The sequence below is a fragment of the Delphinus delphis genome, chromosome 3 (assembly GCF_949987515.2).
Source record: "Delphinus delphis chromosome 3, mDelDel1.2, whole genome shotgun sequence".
Lineage (NCBI taxonomy): Eukaryota > Metazoa > Chordata > Mammalia > Artiodactyla > Delphinidae > Delphinus > Delphinus delphis.
The window spans coordinates 83,681,659-83,702,330 of NC_082685.1; the positions used below are offsets into that span (position 1 = coordinate 83,681,659).

Below are 20,672 nucleotides of genomic sequence, written 5' to 3' on the forward strand. Positions count from 1 at the left end.
TAGGTATCCAGTACATAAAATTAACAGTGCTGGTTAGAATTTTCATTGTTGTTTTCCCCATATTTCATAAGACAATTGTCCAGAACATGCTCTTCAGGCACTGGGGCTAACTGTCCCCATGCCTATGTAGAATTTGATCTCTTCACACACAAATTAGTATATCAATCTCTTGGTCATTTCTAACTCTTCTCTCTGCCTCCAAATGTTAGCTCATATACTATGTGACACTGAGTAACTTCCTGGCCTGTACTCAAATTGTTTTTATGTCCATAGCTCTCTTGATCAGGGAAGTGAGATAATACTGTTTGGTTCATGACTGCTTGAATCCTAAGGTCTAGTCCCCTATTTAAGTAGAGCCCAGTTTTGAGAATTTAAGGCAGAGTTTAAAAATGGGTAGCTCAGGAGTCATCTCTGACACAAAGAGGCTTTATGTTCTGATTTTTAAAACATTATGTCACAAGTTACAGAATGGGCAACTTCTCATAAAATTCCAAACTTCTGGGCTTTTCTTCAAAAACTGAAAAATTTGGCAACACTGGGCCCCTTTCCCCATGGCGACAAGTAGCTGACACAAAGCAGTGGCCACCCCAGTGTACAGGGGGGATGTGCTCCGCAATTCACTCAAATCCCAAGCACTCCCCACTGGAGCCCCAACATGAGGCCATTATTATTTTTATAACTGTATTCATGTCTTCATGACATGATCTCATGATTTTGTCTAGTGAAGGCCACAAAGAAAAATGATAAGTAGTAAGGTTTTCTGTGTGTGGAAGTACAGAATGCATGTATATACATAATATAAATAGTGGGATTGTATGCATATACCCAATATAAAATGAATATGCCAGGCATCTGTACACATTTATTATCTGCCTGGCTCCATAACATGCTTGTCTTAGCAACTCTTAGTATGTAAGGAAAGAAGAGCAATTGACACGTATATGATAATTAAAAACATGTATTATGAGGGAGAAAGTCTCCCAATAGAAAGTTCTAAAAAAAAAATCAATCAGCGTCTACTATCTCTTTTCTCTTTCACTCCATTACATTCTCTCTTTTGGAATCTGTAAAGTCATGTCTGTCACCTCTTTATCCCCATATCTGTATCATCTCTACTCCCTTTCTTCTTTTCAGCTGGTAGTGTCCTAGAAGGATGGGATTCAGAGAAGGACCTAAGTTTGAACTGTAACTTTCCACCTTTGTAAACCTGGTTAAGTTATCTGAACTCTATCTAAACTTAGTTTAATTTGAGTCTGAATTTCCATTCCCAATCAGTCACAATAATGACAGAATTCTGCAAACAATGAGCCATCAGGTGAAGTAAATTATCTTTAAAAATAATCAGTTTCATGGACTTTTAGGTCCCTCTTTTTTCATCTGAAGATTAAGGAAATTTATTATTTTACATTGGTCTCATAAAGCTCAAAATTAACTAACAGTCTGGTTCTCAAAAGAAGAAAGCCTGTGACTGTGGATGATAATTAACACATATTACCAGCAGAAAGATTATACACTGGGGAGTGAAACTTATAAGAGCAAAAAAGAGTCTAAACAACACACCACTTTTCAAACTTGAAACACCTAAAGATTGAGCAGAGAGCAGGGTCAAGCGATACTCAGCATCCTGGACATATGCCATTGTAGTCATCGGATAAACGTTCGCCTGGAGAGGCAATTTGCTCAGTGTCATTCTAGGTTGAATCTGTAAGACCAAACAGTTCTCGTTAAGGAAAAAAAAAAGCAAGTGATATTTACACATGTACTTAAAAAAATTACTATCGACTACAGATGGTTTTCCTTCCAAACAAAAAAAGGTACAGCACCTTTCTTGTCCAATAGAACAGCTAACTTAGAAATGAAAACATTCTTCAAAACAATATGAAGAAAAATCATGAGCATCTTAGAAAACAATTTTTAAGTGAGAAAGGTAGAACTTGTCCAGATTTTTAAAATAGGCATTACCATTTAAATTCAGAATAAAAATTCTTAACAAGTTTTCTAGCTCTCCAATATTTGCATAAAACAAATTATAAAGGTATTAAGGATTCACTTCTCATTTACATCTAACATACTGCTTTTGTAATGAAGGCTAAGCATAATAGCTCTCTATCCCCTTTCAAGAAATATCTCTTATGATTCTTGTATCAGTTTTAATAAATACCACACATCTCCTCACCAAATCCTCTAACATACTATGTTATAATAATCAAATGCATATTTATATTTAAAAACTATTCAAGGCTTACTCTTCTTGTTTAGTTTCAATGTAGACAGTTCCAAATTCCAATTTTTCTTGGTCTAGTATCTGAATGCATGAAATACAACTCTAATTTTATATTTTGAGAGACTGACAATGCACTAAGCTGATCTGGGTCAAGGAGACTCACTCAAACCTCAGGAGGAGACATCAAACAGAGACTTTGTTATCAGAAATCTTATACCACATAAAAATGCCATCTCTTCTTTTAAACTCATGAAAGTTCGACATGAAACTCAGAAAAGGAGAAGTTCAACATAAACATAATAGTTAACATGTACTGAGTAACCATTAATGCCAGGCACAGTATTGAGAATTTCACAGATAAGATCTTTAATCTTCACAACAACCCTGCAGTAGGTCATTCAACTTACTGGTTCTGAATAGTGTCCCCCCAAATTCATGTTCGCTCAGAACCTGTGAATGTGATTTTACTTTGAAATATGGTCTCTGCAGATAAAATCAAGTTATATTGGATTAGGGTGAGCGATAACCTAAAGAATGGTGTCGGTGCTTTGTGACCGCCTGGAGGGATGGGACAGGGAGGGTGGGAGGGAGGGAGACGCAAGAGGGAAGAGATATGGGAACATATGTATATGTATAACTGATCCACTTTGTTATAAAGCAGAAACTAACACAGCATTGTAAAGCAATTATACTCCAATAAAGATGTAAAAAAAAAAAAAAAAAAAAAAACTAGATGTTTGGGACTTCCCTGGCGGCGCAGTGGTTAAGAATCAGCCTGCCAATGCAGGAGACACGGGTTCAGTCCCTGGTCAGGGAAGATCCCACATGCCACAGAGCAACTAAGTCCGTGCGCCACAACTACTGAAGCCCGTGCGCCCGCACGCCTAGAGCCTCTGCTCCGCAACAAGAGAAGCCACCGCAATGAGAAGCCCGCGCACCGCAACGAAGAGTAGCCCCCGCTCAACGCAACTAGATAAAGCCCGTGCACAGCTATGAAGACCCAACACAGCCAAAAATAAATAAAAAAATAAGATTAAAAAAAAAAAAAAGAATGGTGTCCTTACAAGAAATGGGGAATCTGGACACAGAGAGAGACATTCAGAGGCACAAGGAGACCATGTGACAGCACAGGCAGAGATTGGAGTGATATGTCTACAAGGCAAGGTGTACCAAGGATTGTCTGCAACCACCAGAAGCTAGAAAATGCAAGGTTATACTTCCCTAGAGTCGATGGAAGGAGTGGGGCCCTGCCTACATCTTGATTCTGGACTCCTAATGTCCAAAACTGTGAGAGAATAAATTTTTGTTGTTTTAAGCCACCCAGTTTGTGGCAGTTTATATCACAGCCCTAGGACATTAACAAACTGGTGGAAAAAACAACTGTAAAACGTTAAAAAAAAAAAAAAAAAAGGAAGGAAGGAAGGGAAACTAATTAGAAAGAAATCTCCAATCCTGATCTTCCTACTCCATTTAGTTGTATACTTAAAAAAAAGACATTTAAAACGGTCACAGTTGTGTAGCTGTTACCCTCACTCCCCACCTGCGGGTCTAGATTTCTAGTTTGGCCCAAGTAACTACTCTTTTCAAAGCTTAAGAAATGGCCTATTCTAAAAAAGAGGAAACACTTAGGCTATAGACTTAAAAATAATATTTTCCTATTTATTAAAATGGTCGAACCTTGTAAAGAAAATTCACATTTTTATTCATTTTTACTAAGTTTTTTCATTCATGTATACACCCACACATACATATTACTGCTTCTGTAAGACTTTAAGAAAAGCCTTTCTTTTGTACACAAGGAAAATGAATCACCATAAAGCCAGGGCTTCATTTGAAAACCAAACAGCTGTAGAAGAATTAACATGTTAATTCAAAATGTATGCTGCAATTTTTATGCTCTGAAAAGGTTTAAATTTAACTTTTGCAGGAAATTGTAGAAGAGAAAATTATCACAATCCCTTCCACTCATCCCAGTTGAAAATCAAAGTAACAGCATTTGTGAAATTATTTCTATTCGTAGCCAGAAATTTCTAAAATGCTAATGCCTCAAAAACATGCTCATGGGGCTTCCCTGGTGGCGCAGTGGTTGAGAGTCCGCCTGCGGATGCAGGAGACATGGGTTCGTGCCCCAGTCCGGGAAGATCCCACATGCCACAGAGCGGCTCGGCCCGTGAGCCATGGCCGCTGAGTCTGCGCGTCCGGAGCCTGTGCTCCACAACGGGAGAGGCCACAGCAGTGAGAGGCCCGGGGACCGCAAAACAAACAAACAAACAAAAACAAACATGCTCATGTTTCTAATAGGATTATTTCAAAGATATGTTGTTACACACATACACTCTGAATACAGAGATTTAGGTAACACTCAAAAGAGCTCTAGTAAATTAGAGAAATGACAATCTTAAAAATTTTTATGAATCAATTTTCCCATTACTATTTTAAACTACTTCATGAAAATTTTGACTAAATACACACCTACTCACATTTCTAAACGGATGTTTTTATTTGTATATCTATGTCTATGTACACATATGTGTGTGTATGTATGTACACACACATATACATCAGAGAGAAGAGTTTTCCTGAAATTTAAAAGAGCCCAGTATTAAATCATACATTTAAAAACATATGTGGAATAAACTAAATATACATAGACCAATTCCTTGTGAGGAAAAAAAAAGATATACTCCATCAGTCCCTAATTAATATTCCCTTTCTATTAGATAAATTCATATACATTTTAGCATCAAGGTATTTAACATGCGTAATGGTCACTAAATCTTCCTTTGAAAAAATAAATCCTTACAAATAGACATTTCACAAAATAGTCTTGCAAATATATTTGTTCTAACCTTGAAAATATGGTTGAATACAGAACCTAAAAGTGTGTTAAAATTCAGTTTTATTTTAGAAATAATTTGCAAGCTTAAGCATATTTTTTCAAAGATTCCAAAATTAACTGGCCCATCATCACATATAAAAGTTACATATTATAACCATTACTTAAACATTTTAAAGGGAAATTACCTGGTATCCATTTAGGTCAGTATAAAATCTATTTTGGTTGTTGATGCTAGAAGAAATTCTCATTGCAATCTCACGGTTATGTTCTTTTCGGATGTCCACAATATTGGAAATTTCCACAGACTGTCCTTCTATTCCTAAAGTTAAAAGAATATATACATTAATAAAAAATAATTGACGCGCTTTTCTTAAATATACTATACAGAACTCTTTCTAACGTTACAGGTATTTTCCTGTTTCCTACTTCCTATCTTTACTATCTCTCATATGCCAAATGGTGTCACAATTCACCTTTTTTTAAATCAGACAATAGAAAACATTTATTCAGGGGCATATATAACTCAACAGAAGGATGAAGAGGCTAGAATGAGATAAATGTAGGTGAAATATAACATGCAAATGATTCTGCAATGAGATCCAGAGGGGAAAGAGGACATTAAATGAGAAAAGGTCAGCCACACTACAGGCCAATCCACCACTCATGTGCACTGCCACTCCCCAACAGAGCCATTCAAGCCTACTTCTTCACCAGGCTCTCCTCACACACTGGAAATTATGAGTGGTGAAATTTACACCCTGGTGGTTCAAGAGACAGTGTATTACTGCCCATGATCTATAGCCAGGAAAAGAGACAGGAGGTCCAATGCAATGATTTATGGCTAAAACTGGTATTACCATATTAGTATTTGTGAAGTATAATCTGGAGAGCTCCCCAGAACTTAAATCAATTTAAATTGAGTTTGGTGTCTCTTAGGATCCCTTGTTATGGAGTGATTCATTTTGCCGTTTGCTATATAAAGCAGAGGAGAGCTTGAAAAAGTCCCAGATGTATCGAACATTTTTGTTTTTTTGGATAAGCCTGAAGTATTTACTAATTTCTATCTGTCATGCTACCCTAACTATATCTTCAGGTCCTCAGTGAACCCTTGGGTCTATTTCAGAGCTGGAGAGAGGAGTTATGAAGAAACCCAACACTCTTAATACAGATTTGAGTGGATATAGAAGATACTGTAGGATTTTCTAAGGAAGAGAATGATTACGAAAGTGGTCAAAGAAGAAAGATTGGCCATATCCTATTTCATAGAGCTGAAGTTTTTTGAGGTTCCAAGAACCCTGGACACTTAACCACCGTTGTTATTCATGACCCACCTCTCCCCCTTCTCACACACAATCTGTCACTCTGCTGATAACCAGTATACTCTCTGGAGAAAGAGGGCTGTGTACAGAAAAGCAGGGAGGGGAGAAAGAGGGTGAGGAAGGCTTTTTCCAGGAGCCAAGAAGAATCCCCAGAGTTCAGACAGCAAATAGAAAGGAAGTTTGGATCTGTGGGATTTGTGGAAAAAATGTAAATGCAGCTGGCCCAGGCATTATAGGTTTATGTGAAAAGTACAACTGGAAATTGTACACCATAAATAATAATATGGTAACAATACTAAATGGGCTGCAGTTTCCATCAATATAATTTTCAGCATGCTCACAGAAATTCTCTTCTGGTAGATGTTGTCTTTCCAACTCAACAACCTCAACCAGAGCCAACTTCAGTTTCTTACTATGATGAGCATGATCTCCATGGGTGGGGGAAGGAAGTGCCATTTTTTTTCCTGCTTTATAGCCACAGTCTGAACCACTAACCTCTGCTAATTAAATGCATACATACATTTCCTTCTGAGAATTACCAGAACCTGCCAACATAGTTGATCCAAACTTCTTCACCACTATTGGGAAGTTTGGGGGGGGAAAAAAAAGCAAGTGCGTATGCTGGTGATAGAACAATAGTGTGTTCTTTGAACTGGGAAATGCATTACTTTAGATGCAAACTTTCCTTCCAGTATACTTACATTGTCCAGAATATTTTTCTAAAACCAAATGAATTGTATATAAAATTTTAAAAGACAAGCATCCACAAATGAACCAAAGATGCCCAAAACCCAACATGTAGCACTAGAGATGCTAGTATTAATGCAGCATTAGGGAAAACAGCAGATGGCAAGTGACTCTACTTTACTGAAAGCATTCATAGTGTTTTTAGTACTGCTTTATGTTTTCTCCTCTCTAGATGGACTATTATCTCAGGGGTCAACAAAATACATGAAATGAAATAAAGTCTTCACAAAAGAGACCATCATTAATTTCAAGGTATGTATCTCTGGAAAACATTTACAAAAAACATGCTTCGAGAAAAAATTAGTAATTTCACATTATCTCTAGCAATGATAAATTATTTCCATTGAGAAAATCATCTTTCTCAAGCTCAGTATTATGCTCAGATCCTGTTGGGGCAACAAATGCTTAAAGCTCCTTTAAAAGGAGCCTTCACGTCCATTCACAATTCAGCAAGACATTGATTTAAATTCTGTGCCAGGGTAGACTTAAAATAAGTTCAAACTTAATATACTTATTGTGAACAAACCAAACGAAACCTGTAATGGTAAAAAAAAGCAAGGAGGTATCCCTGAGTTCTCAAAGAAAAATAATTATCTTTAAAAGAAGAACATGTATGAGGGAGAAAGAAGACTGCTGACTTTTCCTATTCTGTGTCAAGAATTCCTAAGATGTGTCAGTCCCAAAGAAGCTCATGGGACTGAGGGCAGAACTCCCCAGGAAGCAGGGGTACAAACCCAGTGGTCCCAGTGATATGCTGGATCTTTGCAGGATGTGGCAGCAAAAGATACTTTTGCTAAAATGGTTCTACCTGAGCATAGATGGCCAGGGCTTTCTAAGTCCTTCTAGTTTTTCTTCAATCCTGGGAAAGAAAATAGCTCCTACTTAACAAGAGTAGTCCATGGGGGAGGGGGAGCGGGTGTGAGGCCATTCCCAGGTTTCAACAGAGAACTAAGTGCCCTTTTGCTAGCACCTCACACTCTGTGCCCTTGGAGAAGAGAGGATGGAGATTGTTTATCCTTATTAACACACAGGCAATGCAAAGTAAAATTTAGCCAGTTCACAGGTGAAAAGCTATAACAGAGAAGCCAAACGAGTGTTTCAGAACCCTGGAGCTCTTTAATTTTTCCTCCCTAGAGCCTATGAGCTGCTCACAAACACAGACTGTCTTATACACTATCTCATATTTCAGTTTTTAACAATGTTTTGGGCAGGTGGTCGGTGCTGAATCACTGTTAAACAGAATGAGTAAAGATGTGAGAGGCTGTCCCTCATGATGCAGAAGTTAACTGGTTGGGAGAAAGCAGATGGGCTATAGATAAGGTTCAAATAGATAAAAGATGAGTAAGTACTTTCATTTTGAGCAAACACATGCATGTTAGAAGGTCAGTTCCTCAGGTATAGGGACCATGTCTTATTTATCTTATGCTCCCAGCACATAATAGGTACACAAGAAGTGAGTGAAGGGTTCAGCTGCATAGGGGAATGACAACAGTCAACAAGTACCAAGTGCTTACTATGTACCATACATTATAGGCTTTACATATAATCATTCCTGACCCTAAGCCTAGGAGGAAATTATCTGCCCCAGATCACAAGGCCTGGCAGAACCAGGACTAAACCTCTCAACCATCATGTCTCAATAGCAGACCAACTACTGGAAAATGCTGAAATTACTTTGGGACCAAGGATTGGGAAAAGCTTTGTAGGAATGCTTAAGTAGAGAGGAGAGCTCCAGACTATTTTCAAACAAGGAGAGAGGGCACTGATCTGGGATCTGATAAGCTGCGAGAGTTACTGAATTGAGTGAAATAAAATTAAGGGACAAGGCTTGCCAGAACCCAAAACTTCTTTAAAACAATCCAAAAATCTCTTCCAAAACGTCACAGTCACTCTAGAAGCCAATAAAGTAATATATATTAAATATTAAAGACACATACCCTAATTACCTCTCTTATCTACCTAAAATGAACACTAATCACGAGCACAAGCATGTTTACAGCGAGTGCACTGGTGCCAAGAGTAAAAAAAAATGGGGAAACATGCTAGATGTCCATCAACAGGCAAATGAATAATAAAATCAGGTACACCCATGCTATGGAATGCTGTGTAGCAAATGAAAAGGAGGAGGCAACTCTGTCCTGGCAGAGAAAGATCTGATGGGAAAAGCAAACAGAGCGTTTGCACAGTACAATAAACTTTATGCTGACACAGACACAAACATAATACTGTACATTTCTGTAGGTGTGTGTGTGTGTGAGAGAGAGAGAGAGAGAGAGAGAGAAAGAGAGAGAGCGTGCAAATATCTGTATTACCTCTCTTGACCAGTGGATAGGGGCCAGACACAGATTCCAGAGAGACTTTATGTTATGTCCATAATGTGTGTAATTTTTGTCAAAAGAGTATGTGTGTAAATAGACACACACACATACATGTATATAATTTGCATTTTATACATAAAAATAATTTTAAGCATTTTTAAAAAAGATTATTTTCTAAGATGGCAGGGAAAAATGAAACTAAGGAGGCAAGGGATCAGGGTCGGAAGGCAAGACCCTCTTGACTCCGTTGATCAGCACTGGTCTTAAGGAAACCAAGAAACATACTCCTTTGAGTATGGAGAGAAAAACTGGAGGGTGCCTTGAACACATGCCCTGTGCCTGAAAGAAGAGGTGGAGCAAATATCCAGGATGGTCTAATGACTAAGTCATGCAGATGGAAAGGCTGGGGTCATGGCTCTGAGCAGCAACTGAGGGCCTCTGGAGAATCCTAGGCATATCTCCTCTGCACAATCTACTCTCTTCATGTCAGATCATTCTAAAATCTATCTGGACCAGCCTAATTCAGCCCTCTCCACTTGCCTAGACCACCTTATTCTAACAATTCTGAAATGCAAGGCATACTTTTCCAAGGAATATAAATCGGACGCCTCTCTCACGACACTGAAGTAGTTATAGGAATAAGAGGCAGCAGCTTGGGGAAAAGAGCAAGAGAGCCCCTCTCTCACTCCAGCAAGAATCCAATATCTTATTAGTGGCACTCAATGTGTGCTTAGGACAAGTTATCAGATCAAGATGGAAAAACAGCAACTGGCCCACACCCACCTGGGAAAATGAAAAGTGAAGGTGAGAGCCCTAAGAGAGGTGTTTAAGCCTTCAAACAAAAGTCTAACTGAAATGTGACATAGATAGGAAATCAAATATAAAATAAATCCTCAAAAAACCCACCCAGGATTTAAAGCAAGGTCTTTCAGTGATTGTCCTTAAAATGTGTGCTCTGGGGCAAAAATGGAACCTTGCTATCAACCTGCTGTCCTCATCCCTTTTCCTCAAATCTGTGTCTGAACGGAGAGAAGGCCTGAGCCCTCATGTCATAGCAGAAGTAAGGCAATAAGAACTGTCATGAAAAACCAGGGCTCCTAATTTTGAATATCTCCCCTTCAATTTTCGGAGTATTTTGTTTTGTATTTAAATGATCAAAAATATAAGAGTAACTCTCCTAGTGTGTATTTACTTTGTGACACTGTTTTTGTAAACTTATCCAACTTAACTGGGAGTTGACACATGATTATTAATTAACACACACTGCTTAGTTTGACACATACACTTAAATGACAATACACAACAATGATAAATTTAGTAGGTCAACATGTAGATAATGTTTCTAAAGAGCAAATATTATCATGACTATATTAAAAAAAAACAAACAAACTGTACTCCCATCTGAAAGTACCAAGAATAGAAATGGTAGTAATTCCCACAACCGGATGACCTTTTTATCCATGTTGACTGACTCAACTTATCATCCATTACAAGATCTAATTTATTCTCTGAGGTACCTGCTGATTTCCAGGCCTGTAAATGTTCACGTTGATTATTTCTCCACAAGTGAAAATTTTAACGTCTGCTTTCAGGAATACACAGTTTAGTAAATTTCATTCCAAGACTCAAATTTAAGAAAATAATGATGCATCACTGTGTTTCATTTATAAAGCACTAGATAAATAACTACCACTGCTGACTGATCAACGTATGAGCTAGGCACTAGTCTACATACTTTATGCTCTTCATTTCAATATTTCTCACAATAACACAAAAGTAAATGCATAATAAGAAAGGTATAGCATTTCGATCACACAGATTACAAATTCTGGTTAAAGATTCTACCAATTAAGTATGATATATGTGAAAAAGGCCTAATAACTGAAACATACACAACAAAACTGGGAATCTGTCATTTTTTTTTCTAATAAACACTGATTTTAAAAAACAACAGGTTTTTTAGAAGCCCTGTTTTGGAGGAACATAACACCTACATCAGTAACATTCTTTTAAATCCAAAACAGACGTGGTCTAACTAACCTGGGAGGCGAATAAACAGCTCATGACCCACAGTCCAGACTTGGGCTGCTCTAGTACAGAGAAGGAAGGATGCTGGAGCAATCTCAGTGGTCTGCCTGCCTCCACACTGACAGTCACTCTGGAGTTGCCTACTTCCTGTTCTTGCAAACATACTCTTTTCCAAGGTGCTTTTAGATAGGAAGCTCAGATTCCACTGAAACAGACCTGCCATGGAAGCATGTGGTTCTTCCTTTTCTTTTTTTTAAACCACACTTTCACTATTCCTTCTCCCAGCTTAACCAAAAAAAAAAGAAAAAAGAAAGAAAAAAAAAGGCAGCAGCATGCCTCTCACCCACCCTAACTCAAGTGGGGCTGAACAAAAACAATTTGAAGTATTGGTGTCTGATTGAACTTCAACAACCAGGGAACAAATATTTTTGCAAAACACATGGTTTTCCAATTGTTGGCTTTCAACAAAATTGAAGGTTACCTAGTAAAGTTGTCAGACAGTAGATCATTAAAAATAATTGATTAATGTTTGGCAATAGATCACTGTGATTTATGGAATATAACTCAGAAGGAGTTCAAGGAATTAAATGGCATTCTCATAACTAAACTCCTTCAATTTCCACCTACTTATTTATGTTAGCAACATTCCTTTGCCTTTCATTTATAAGAACAAGAAGAAAAAAATCAATGCTGAAACCTATCTCTTCTAGCAATAAGTAACATTTACCAATGAATGCATAAACATTTAGGATACAAACGGTACAATTCATGTCATTAAGAAAAATATTTCTATTAAAGTTTATAAATGATCAAAGTGGTAATATATATAGATCAATTATACATTTTGATCAATCATATACTATAACAATTTTTATAACTCAATCCAGAAGAAATTTAATACTTCGAGTTTTAGGATGACAGAATTTTAAAACATATATATATATATATTTAAAACACATATATATATATTTCTTTCAGAAGAAGAATGAAAAGTTGACCAATAATAAGACTCTCAAGCATAAAGTATTAAGATAAAATTTGGTGGAGGAAGTAGAATGGAAATATGAGTTCAAGGAGAAAATAATGCTATGAAATTTGACTGTTTAAGAAGAGTTTGTTGAGGGGCTTCCCTGGTGGCGCAATGGTTGAGAGTCCGCCTGCCGATGCAGGGGACACGGGTTTGTGCCCCAGTCCGGGAAGATCCCACATGCCGCGGAGCGGCTGTGCCCGTGAGCCATGGCCGCTGAGCCTGCGCGTCTAGAGCCTGTGCTCCGCAATGGGAGAGGCCACGACAGTGAGAGGCCCACGTATCGAAGAAAAAAAAAAAAATAAAAGAGTTTGTTGAGGCTTTTAAAAAATGCATGATTTGGGCTTCCCTGGTGGCGCAGTGGTTGAGAATCTGCCTGCCAGCGCAGGGGACATGGGTTTGAGCCCTGGTCTGGGAAGATCCCACATGCCACGGAGCAACTAGGCCCGTGAGCCACAACTACTGAGCCTGCACGTCTGGAGCCTGTGCCCCGCAAACAAGAGAGGCCGCGACAGCGAAAGGCCCGCGCACCGTGATGAAGAGTGGACCCCACTTGCCGCAACTAGAGAAAGCCCTCACATAGAAACGAAGACCCAACACAGCCAAAAAAATTTTAAATAAATAAATAAATAAATAAGTCAGGAGCTCTTAAAAAAAAATGCATGATTTAGTATCAAATTGCTACCCATTGGATATGCTTATCTTAAAATGTCAATATTTACAGTATACCAAAAATAAAACCCTTTGCAAATATTTAAATGTATAAAGGAAAACTAGATGTCAAATTACAAATATGTAACGGACACAGATTCTTCAAATTCTTATAGGAACAAGGGAATTTGATCTCACCCACACCACTTCACACTTTGTGCTATTCTTTTCCTCTTTTCTGCCCATTCAAGTGACATTTCTCTAAGACCTAGCATCTCAGAAACTCACTTCCTTTATCAAATCTTCTCCAAATGCCTCAACCCTCCAATGACCACTCTCTCAGGCCTGCACATCCTTCTTAAGGAGATACAACACTTAGTGTGTGTCAGGTTTTATGTACATTAACTCAGTTAATCCTCCAACACTCCTATGAGGAAGACTCTATTATTGTCATCATTTTTAGGATGATAAAGCCGAGACCATGTATGTAATAACCTGCACAAGGTCAAACACCTGGTAAGCGGCAGAGCAGGTTTGGAAGCTGGGAATGAAATGTACATGGGCTGACTCTGGAGTCGGAGCTCTTAACCGTCACACTTGCCTGTGTTTCCCATCCCTATTCCCTTCATCTGAGTTTAGTACCACACATATTTGTGGGAGATGATGCTATTTCCCACTAAGAAGCCATGCCTTCAATGCAGCAGCTGCTGTCAAACAGCCCCCAAGATAACCTCTGAGTTCTGAATTTGTGTAACCAGAATGTGCTTATAGTCCCTTAAAATAACCTTCCTTTTCACGCCTATAGGGAATAATCAGATTTGACACATAGCTACTTATTTCATTTTTTAAAAGTTCCAATTAACGGGAAAAAAATTCTTAGCAGTCAATTGCATATTATGATATTCCAAAAATGTTTTAATTACCTAAGTCTGCCTAGCCATAACTTACTTAATGCTTTTTACTCTTAAATCAAACTAAATATGGAACGTAGTCCTGGGAAAAATGAGAGATTGATTATAAACCATTTTAATATCCTCATGAATCTTTTTATGGAAATAAAAACAAATTCAGCGAAGCTGTGAGACCTTGTTTGTAAGTGGAAGGACTCCAGGGATGAGGGCCGCAGATTCAAGCATCCTTAGAAGATGAATTTAGGAGCAAGGAGTCAAGCACCAAAGAAACTTGATGTGAAAACAAGTGTTGTTAAGACTCTTTGATGGTGATACCTAATTGACCATCTAGTCTTTCTCTCCTAAGAAGTTAAAGAACAAACTCAAGGTCACTCTAGTTTGCTTAGAGGTGAAACTAAGGATTCAGATCTCTAATTCCCAAAGTGATTCTCTTATATGTTTAACTGGATACAATTCATTTTGACTCTCTAAAAGTCAAGGGTCATGTTATGAATCCATTTAGATTATATATTCAAAACAGAAGAAAAACAAAGCAACTTCTCTTTGATTGCTAAATATGTCCTTGGAAGGAAATTATCAGTCATTTCAGCCAAAGGAAAGTCTTTTCTTCCATACTTCTTGATGGCAGTTCATTATATTTTACCCCCAGGCTACTGTGTACTTTCTTTTGGCAAGATCCACTACATGCAGTACTTTCATAATATGTTGGTGGAAAACAGGCAAAAGTATTTACTGCGTTTAAGGTATTTCTCCTAAGGGCTGAAACATGGTTTACACAGACACATTCACTCACTCACTCACTCACAAACACCTGCCTAGGAGAACATAGTCCTGAGGGGGGAAAAATACCTTGAAGGTATATATTAACAGATCTGGAACCTGAACCTTGTGCCAGTGAAAATGAACATGATACATTGGTAACCCATAGCAACCTAATTCTTCAAAGTAGCAGTTTATGTCAGAAAATAGCACCAGTCTAATAATTACAACTCTGAAGACAAATGAAACTACGGCTCGTGAATGTCACTTACTGATCATAACATCACAGCAACATACGTATTTTTTGTGATGGTAAAATAACAAATTCCTATAACACAAGGTGGTACAGGGGTTTCTGCTTGTATTATATTCTATCTTCTAATCCAAGGTTAATGATAAAAGCTAAAGCAGCATATCTGGTAACATTTACAGCTTCAATTTAATGAAAGATGATTACACTACAAGAAAAATTAATCCCCACCTCTCCCACCTTTTCCTCCAGAAAAATGTTATTTTCTATAAATGAAATAATCTTTTAGAAATCATAAAATAGTCCTAAAAGGGCATTTCATTAAGTTATGGTCACCATAAAAAGGATTTATTTAACTTGATATAAGGCAAAGCATGATGTTTCATTAGAAATCTCTGATCTTTTGAAGCTTTTAAAGCTTGTGAGCACAAAATTTCCTCTAATTTAATATTTCTAAAAACCTTTTGAATGTAATGTCTGAACAATAATGAAAATAAAATCACAGTGTTTTTAATAGCTTAAATGATGTTAAGAGAGAGATTTTAAACTGTACTGCTTATTATTTTCAGAATCTGGAGAGAACACAAATAGAGAAACTGAAGTTAAATACCAAACCAAGAACAAAATCAGAAGTCAGGCTGCACCCGGGCCTCCCAACTCAGTTTGTTTCAAAATCAACAATGATCACACAGTTTATGTAATTTGGGAAGTGTTGGTTGATTTTTGTCCCTGACTTTGTTTTCTGCTGAAGATTAAATTGGGCAAAAGTTACTTTATGGAGAGAAGGATCAAAGAGTAACTAAAAAAGGAGATTGAGAAATTTAAATATATTTTGTCAGGTTTGCATTACCTTAGGTTTTAAAAGAATGTTTCAAGTAAATGGAATTTGAAAGGTTTAATATGAACGGATACTCAGTAAAGACAATCTATAATAAAACTCATTTTCTGTTTCTTCACCCTTCTTGCTCAGAGATAATAAAATCTTTTGTGTGATTAACTGGTTTAGTAAACATACAATTTCAGTATGTAATCTTAAAATATTAATAGTCTCCCTCCCCCCAACCCCCATTGATCAAGAATTTGGTACTAACAACAGGCTCTAGTCATTAATACTCATCCAAATAACCATATCCACTCAGTTTAAAGGGGGCAAAATTAGTTTATGCCTGAAAATAGTTTAATAAGTTAAGTTCAAGAATAGATATTTTTGTTATCTTAAGAACTTTAAAAACAAAGCCAATCTATAAAAGCTTGGAAGTTGGCTGAAGTATTCGTAGCACCTAAGGTCAAAAGTCAGTTTGTCTATGCATTTTGATCAATCACTCAGAAGCGTAGTTTAAAGAGGCCAAAGTTCAAAAGAGCTGTCAAGTATTTCTTAGTACAGACGCTTTAGCGCTGCATAACCAAACCCTTTTCAGGTACTATGAACACCTAGAGAGTCAAACACCCTGAAGATTTCACATCTCTGTCACAGGCCTGGGTTAGTGATTTAATTAAAACCCACTAAGACAGGATCCAGACAACCTGCACCCTCACGCAATAGTGTATGAAAGAAAAGGACAGATGGAAATGGGTCACAGAGGCTACCAAGAAAAGGCTCTATCTCTAGAACTGGGCTTTTTTTCTTTTTTTTCCCAGGAGCTCAGATACAAACATGGGAGGCTATATAGTTTGGAAGAAAGCCTTTCAGGTGATCTAATATCTCCATTTTTCACAAACTGTAGTCTTGTTGGGGAAAAAAAATGCTCTGGGCTTGAGACAGCAAAAAGAAAGATGGATCTGCCACTTTGAATAGTTACATATGCTGGTTTCAGGTTCAGTCCAAGCAAGTACAGTAAAACTCACCTGAACAGCACTTTAAGTTAACTTCACATTATATCCAACTTATTTATCTGTCATTTCCCACAAACTTCTGAAGCTTCCTGCTTCCAAGCTGCAAAAATCTACCATCAGCAAAAAAGGCTTGAGCTCAAGTTTATTCCACTCATTGAGACATCCAGAGGCAATCTGAGGTCTGCATATTTATTTTTTATTAGTATTTTTGTTATGCTAATACTCTAAGTACTCCGTTCAAAACAACCTCTACTCCTTAACTGACTAATCAGAGCCAGATTGCCACCTTGGAGAGCTGGGGCTCAGTGAATTCTCCGTGGCCCCTGCTCCTGCTAAAGGGCTGCTGTCAGCCACTGGGCATTTCTGACTGCTCAGTAGGGGACAGGAGGGGAGGGGAAGAGGAGAAAAGACAAGCATTTAGTTCTGATGAGTGTGTTTATTGGAATAAGTAAACGGGCCAAGTCAGAGCCTATTAATTTCCAAATTGGCCATTGAAGCATGACGGCAAGCTAGGCTACAGCCACAGAAGCAGAAGCGGGCCCTCTAATTTACAGAAACCACCCTTTGATATGAGACCCAGATCCCATGGCCAACAGAAGAAAACTCAGAAGTTGCATTGATGGACGGATGCAATTAAACAGAAGCAAAAGCAATTAAGCAAATACACCTGTTGAGAAGTTGGAATTTTTCTGATGAGTTGCTTCAGCAACTCTGAGACACAGCCTATCCCCAAATATAACTGATGAAAAGCAATAGTAAACCAAGTCTGATGATGGAGATCTGTGCCAAACGGTGCCATGTTATATTCAAGGAAGAACTTCTCCATTAAAACACAATAGTTTTAGCAAACTTACAAAGTAGATAAGCACATCTCCTGTGTGATCATGCTATTTTCTACCCATAAAATGAAACCTTTGGTGAAACATAGGTGAAGATGGAGTTTTAGGGCTCTCAGAAACAGTAAACAATGGCTTATGCAAGAGTACAAAGAGATAGCCAAAAATAGTGTTTCTGACTTCAAAGGTTTTGGGAAACTAAATAAAAGATTATTTCAAAACTACAAACTTTCTTGTAGGTAGCAAAGTGATTTCAGATAATTGCAAAACACACATAGTTAGTGTCTAATATGACTTTACCATCTTCTAGAAGACCTTTTACTTCTTAATTCAACATACAAATCATGGGTAATCCTGAAAACATATCCCATTACCACCTAAGAAGTCACATGAGAAAGTTTGTCCACACCTGAAATTCTACCAAAAGGCAAACATCGTTGAGATTTGAAGTTTAAGAAAGTTAACTAAAAACAAAATCAAATTTAGACACTGAAATTTGAAAACTGAACTTAGTTGTCCAAGAAATTCCCTGAACACAGCAGCCTTTGCTTCCGCACAAAACCTAAAAAGTAAACAGGGCCTGCCCATTCATTTTATCACTGGTTTTGAAATGCTTTATTGTCTACCTGCCTAAAGATTCTGGGAAAGAATATTTTCCTTTTCTAATTTTTCATCTTAGCTAACAGCAACAAAACATTTAAAGTGGCATTTTTATGAGGTCTTTTCTAAGAGAGTTGATATAATGGTAAATGGCCTGGTTATCAGGATTAAACTTGTGGTTGGAAGAGTACTCCATTCTAAAAAGAGCAAATTCAAAATCAACCAACAAAACTGTACAATTCTGAGATTGTTTGGGAACCACAGCTCCACCCAAATCCTATGGAAGGACCAGTGCCACGGTCCACAGTTCAGTTTCTAATGAGATCAAAGGCCTACTTCTTATCACTTGATTAACAAAGAAGCTGCTTCAATACTGTCCTAAAAACAATGAAAACTGCCTGATTTTATGCTCTATAAGCTAAAGAGTCATAAACAAGCAGAACAAGCAGAGAACATTTTTCTTTTAAAGTTAAATTCTAGTAGTACACTATGACAATACATTCTATATTTAAGGCAGGCCGTGTGTGTGTGTGTGTGTGTGTGTGTGTGTGTGTGTGTGTGTGTGTGTGTGTGTGTGTGTGAGACAGAGCTAGTCAGTGATCCATTAATTGAAAGCCACATTTAATATAATTTCCATTTTATAAAATAAAACCACTATACTGTTTTTAAATCTGAGAAATGAGCACATGACTTAAGACAAATACTGTAATAGTAAAGAGAAGATATACAGAAGAAAAGAACAAGTATATGTAAGGCGTTAAATGTTTTACCATTTTTAATTATCAAAGGGTAAATACTACATTTTAAATCATATGATAAGTCTGATGTCAAGGTTAGACAGATGATTGTCATCTCCGAAAACCAACTGCTAATTTATTAAAACCAACAAAAGAAAAGCAAGAATTCAAGAAAAGCAAGAATTCAAGAAACAGTATACATTTGTTTCACATCTGCGTTTCTGTTTTCTTACCATGTATGTTGTACAGTCGAACTCTGTGGGTAACATGTTCAAAAAAGCAAGTCACGTCCGAAAAAAACCTTCCATGTTGCACTATGACAAAGGGTGGTGTTGTGTAAACATAAGGCTGAGGAGGAAATCACATTTTTAAGAAAAGTATTTTGGCTTTTAGTTTTTCCAAGGAATGTTTATTATAGTTTCCAAACTGGCAAATGTATATCACCTGATATTTGTAATTTTAAGTGAAAAGCAAAATTTACGAGGTATCAGAATATGTGCATGCTACAAAAGTTGAATATAAGGTTTTGCACTAGACAAAAACTGCTGAAAATAGAAAATAAAAATTTTACAACCTGATTGGCCTAGATGATCTACAAACATTTCTCCCAGATATAAAAATTTCTAATTAAAATCTTTCTATATTGTCCATATGTTGTTTATTAGAATGAGCAATCGTTCTATAGCAGTGACATTTTCTCAGGTAAACATTTATTATAACCATGGCTCCCTAAAGTTCAGGGGTTGGGAAGGTGGCTAGGATGACCACAGGGAATCATCTTAAGCAAACAGGAAGCAGGAATCAGAAACATAGTTTAATCACAGTCAGGTTTACTACTCTAACACTGCCCTTTTACTCACAAGAACTAGCTGAATATAAAGCCAACTTCCAAACTCGGAAAAACTATGGCAACCACTGGTTTAGTTTTCATTATTTAGAATCTAGATTAAAGAAACTATGGGAATAAAACACATAGCTTATATGACACAGAAACAAAATTTAAAGCATTTATGAAGAATTTTATTTTCTTAAGTATTACACACCTTAGAAAGCTCAACAATAGCCTAAAAAGCTAGGCTTGCAATGTAGCACAAGATTTTCAGAACTGTGTAATTTTCTTCCAAATTTACCTCTTTGGCTAGAGAAAAATATTCTGAAATTAATATAATGCTTTATAGTTAACAAAGTTCTTGTACCTAATTACCATATAGATAGAAAGTAATGGAGGAGAATGAAACCTAGGACGGTGATGTCCGGGCCTTTTTCTGATAAACTCAGCTGTCTCTTTCCCTGATGTTCTTTTATTTCTTCTTTGTAAACATATGATGATTCTCTTTATCCTTCTATCTAATATTAGAGCTATTTAAAGATAAAATCATTTAAAATAAGTTAGTAATTATAATTGTCCATGTATAACATTCTATAGCATAGCTACTTTTTTTTTTAAAAGAAAATGTCAGTCAAAACAAAATGCCTGTCTAATCACAAAAGCTGTTAAGTGAGAAAACACTGATGTAGCTTATACTTAGGATCCACACTGCCTATCCTGAAATGCCTACTATGAGCTGTAGCTTATCTTTAATTCCTCACTGA

At 37.1% G+C, this 20,672-nt stretch overlaps 1 protein-coding gene across 1 annotated transcript in view; it reads right to left on the bottom strand.

Annotated features, from left to right (window-relative positions):
- MAN2A1 (mannosidase alpha class 2A member 1) overlaps positions 1–20,672 on the bottom strand; it is a 159,541-nt gene that overhangs the window by 20,414 nt on the left and 118,455 nt on the right. Inside the window, exons 16-18 of the mRNA XM_060009039.1 lie at positions 19,313–19,427; positions 5,249–5,382; positions 1,561–1,702 (exon numbers count right to left, since the gene is read on the bottom strand). Coding sequence (XP_059865022.1) covers positions 1,561–1,702; positions 5,249–5,382; positions 19,313–19,427 — 391 coding nt within the window. The remainder of the gene's footprint in view (positions 1–1,560; positions 1,703–5,248; positions 5,383–19,312; positions 19,428–20,672) is intronic.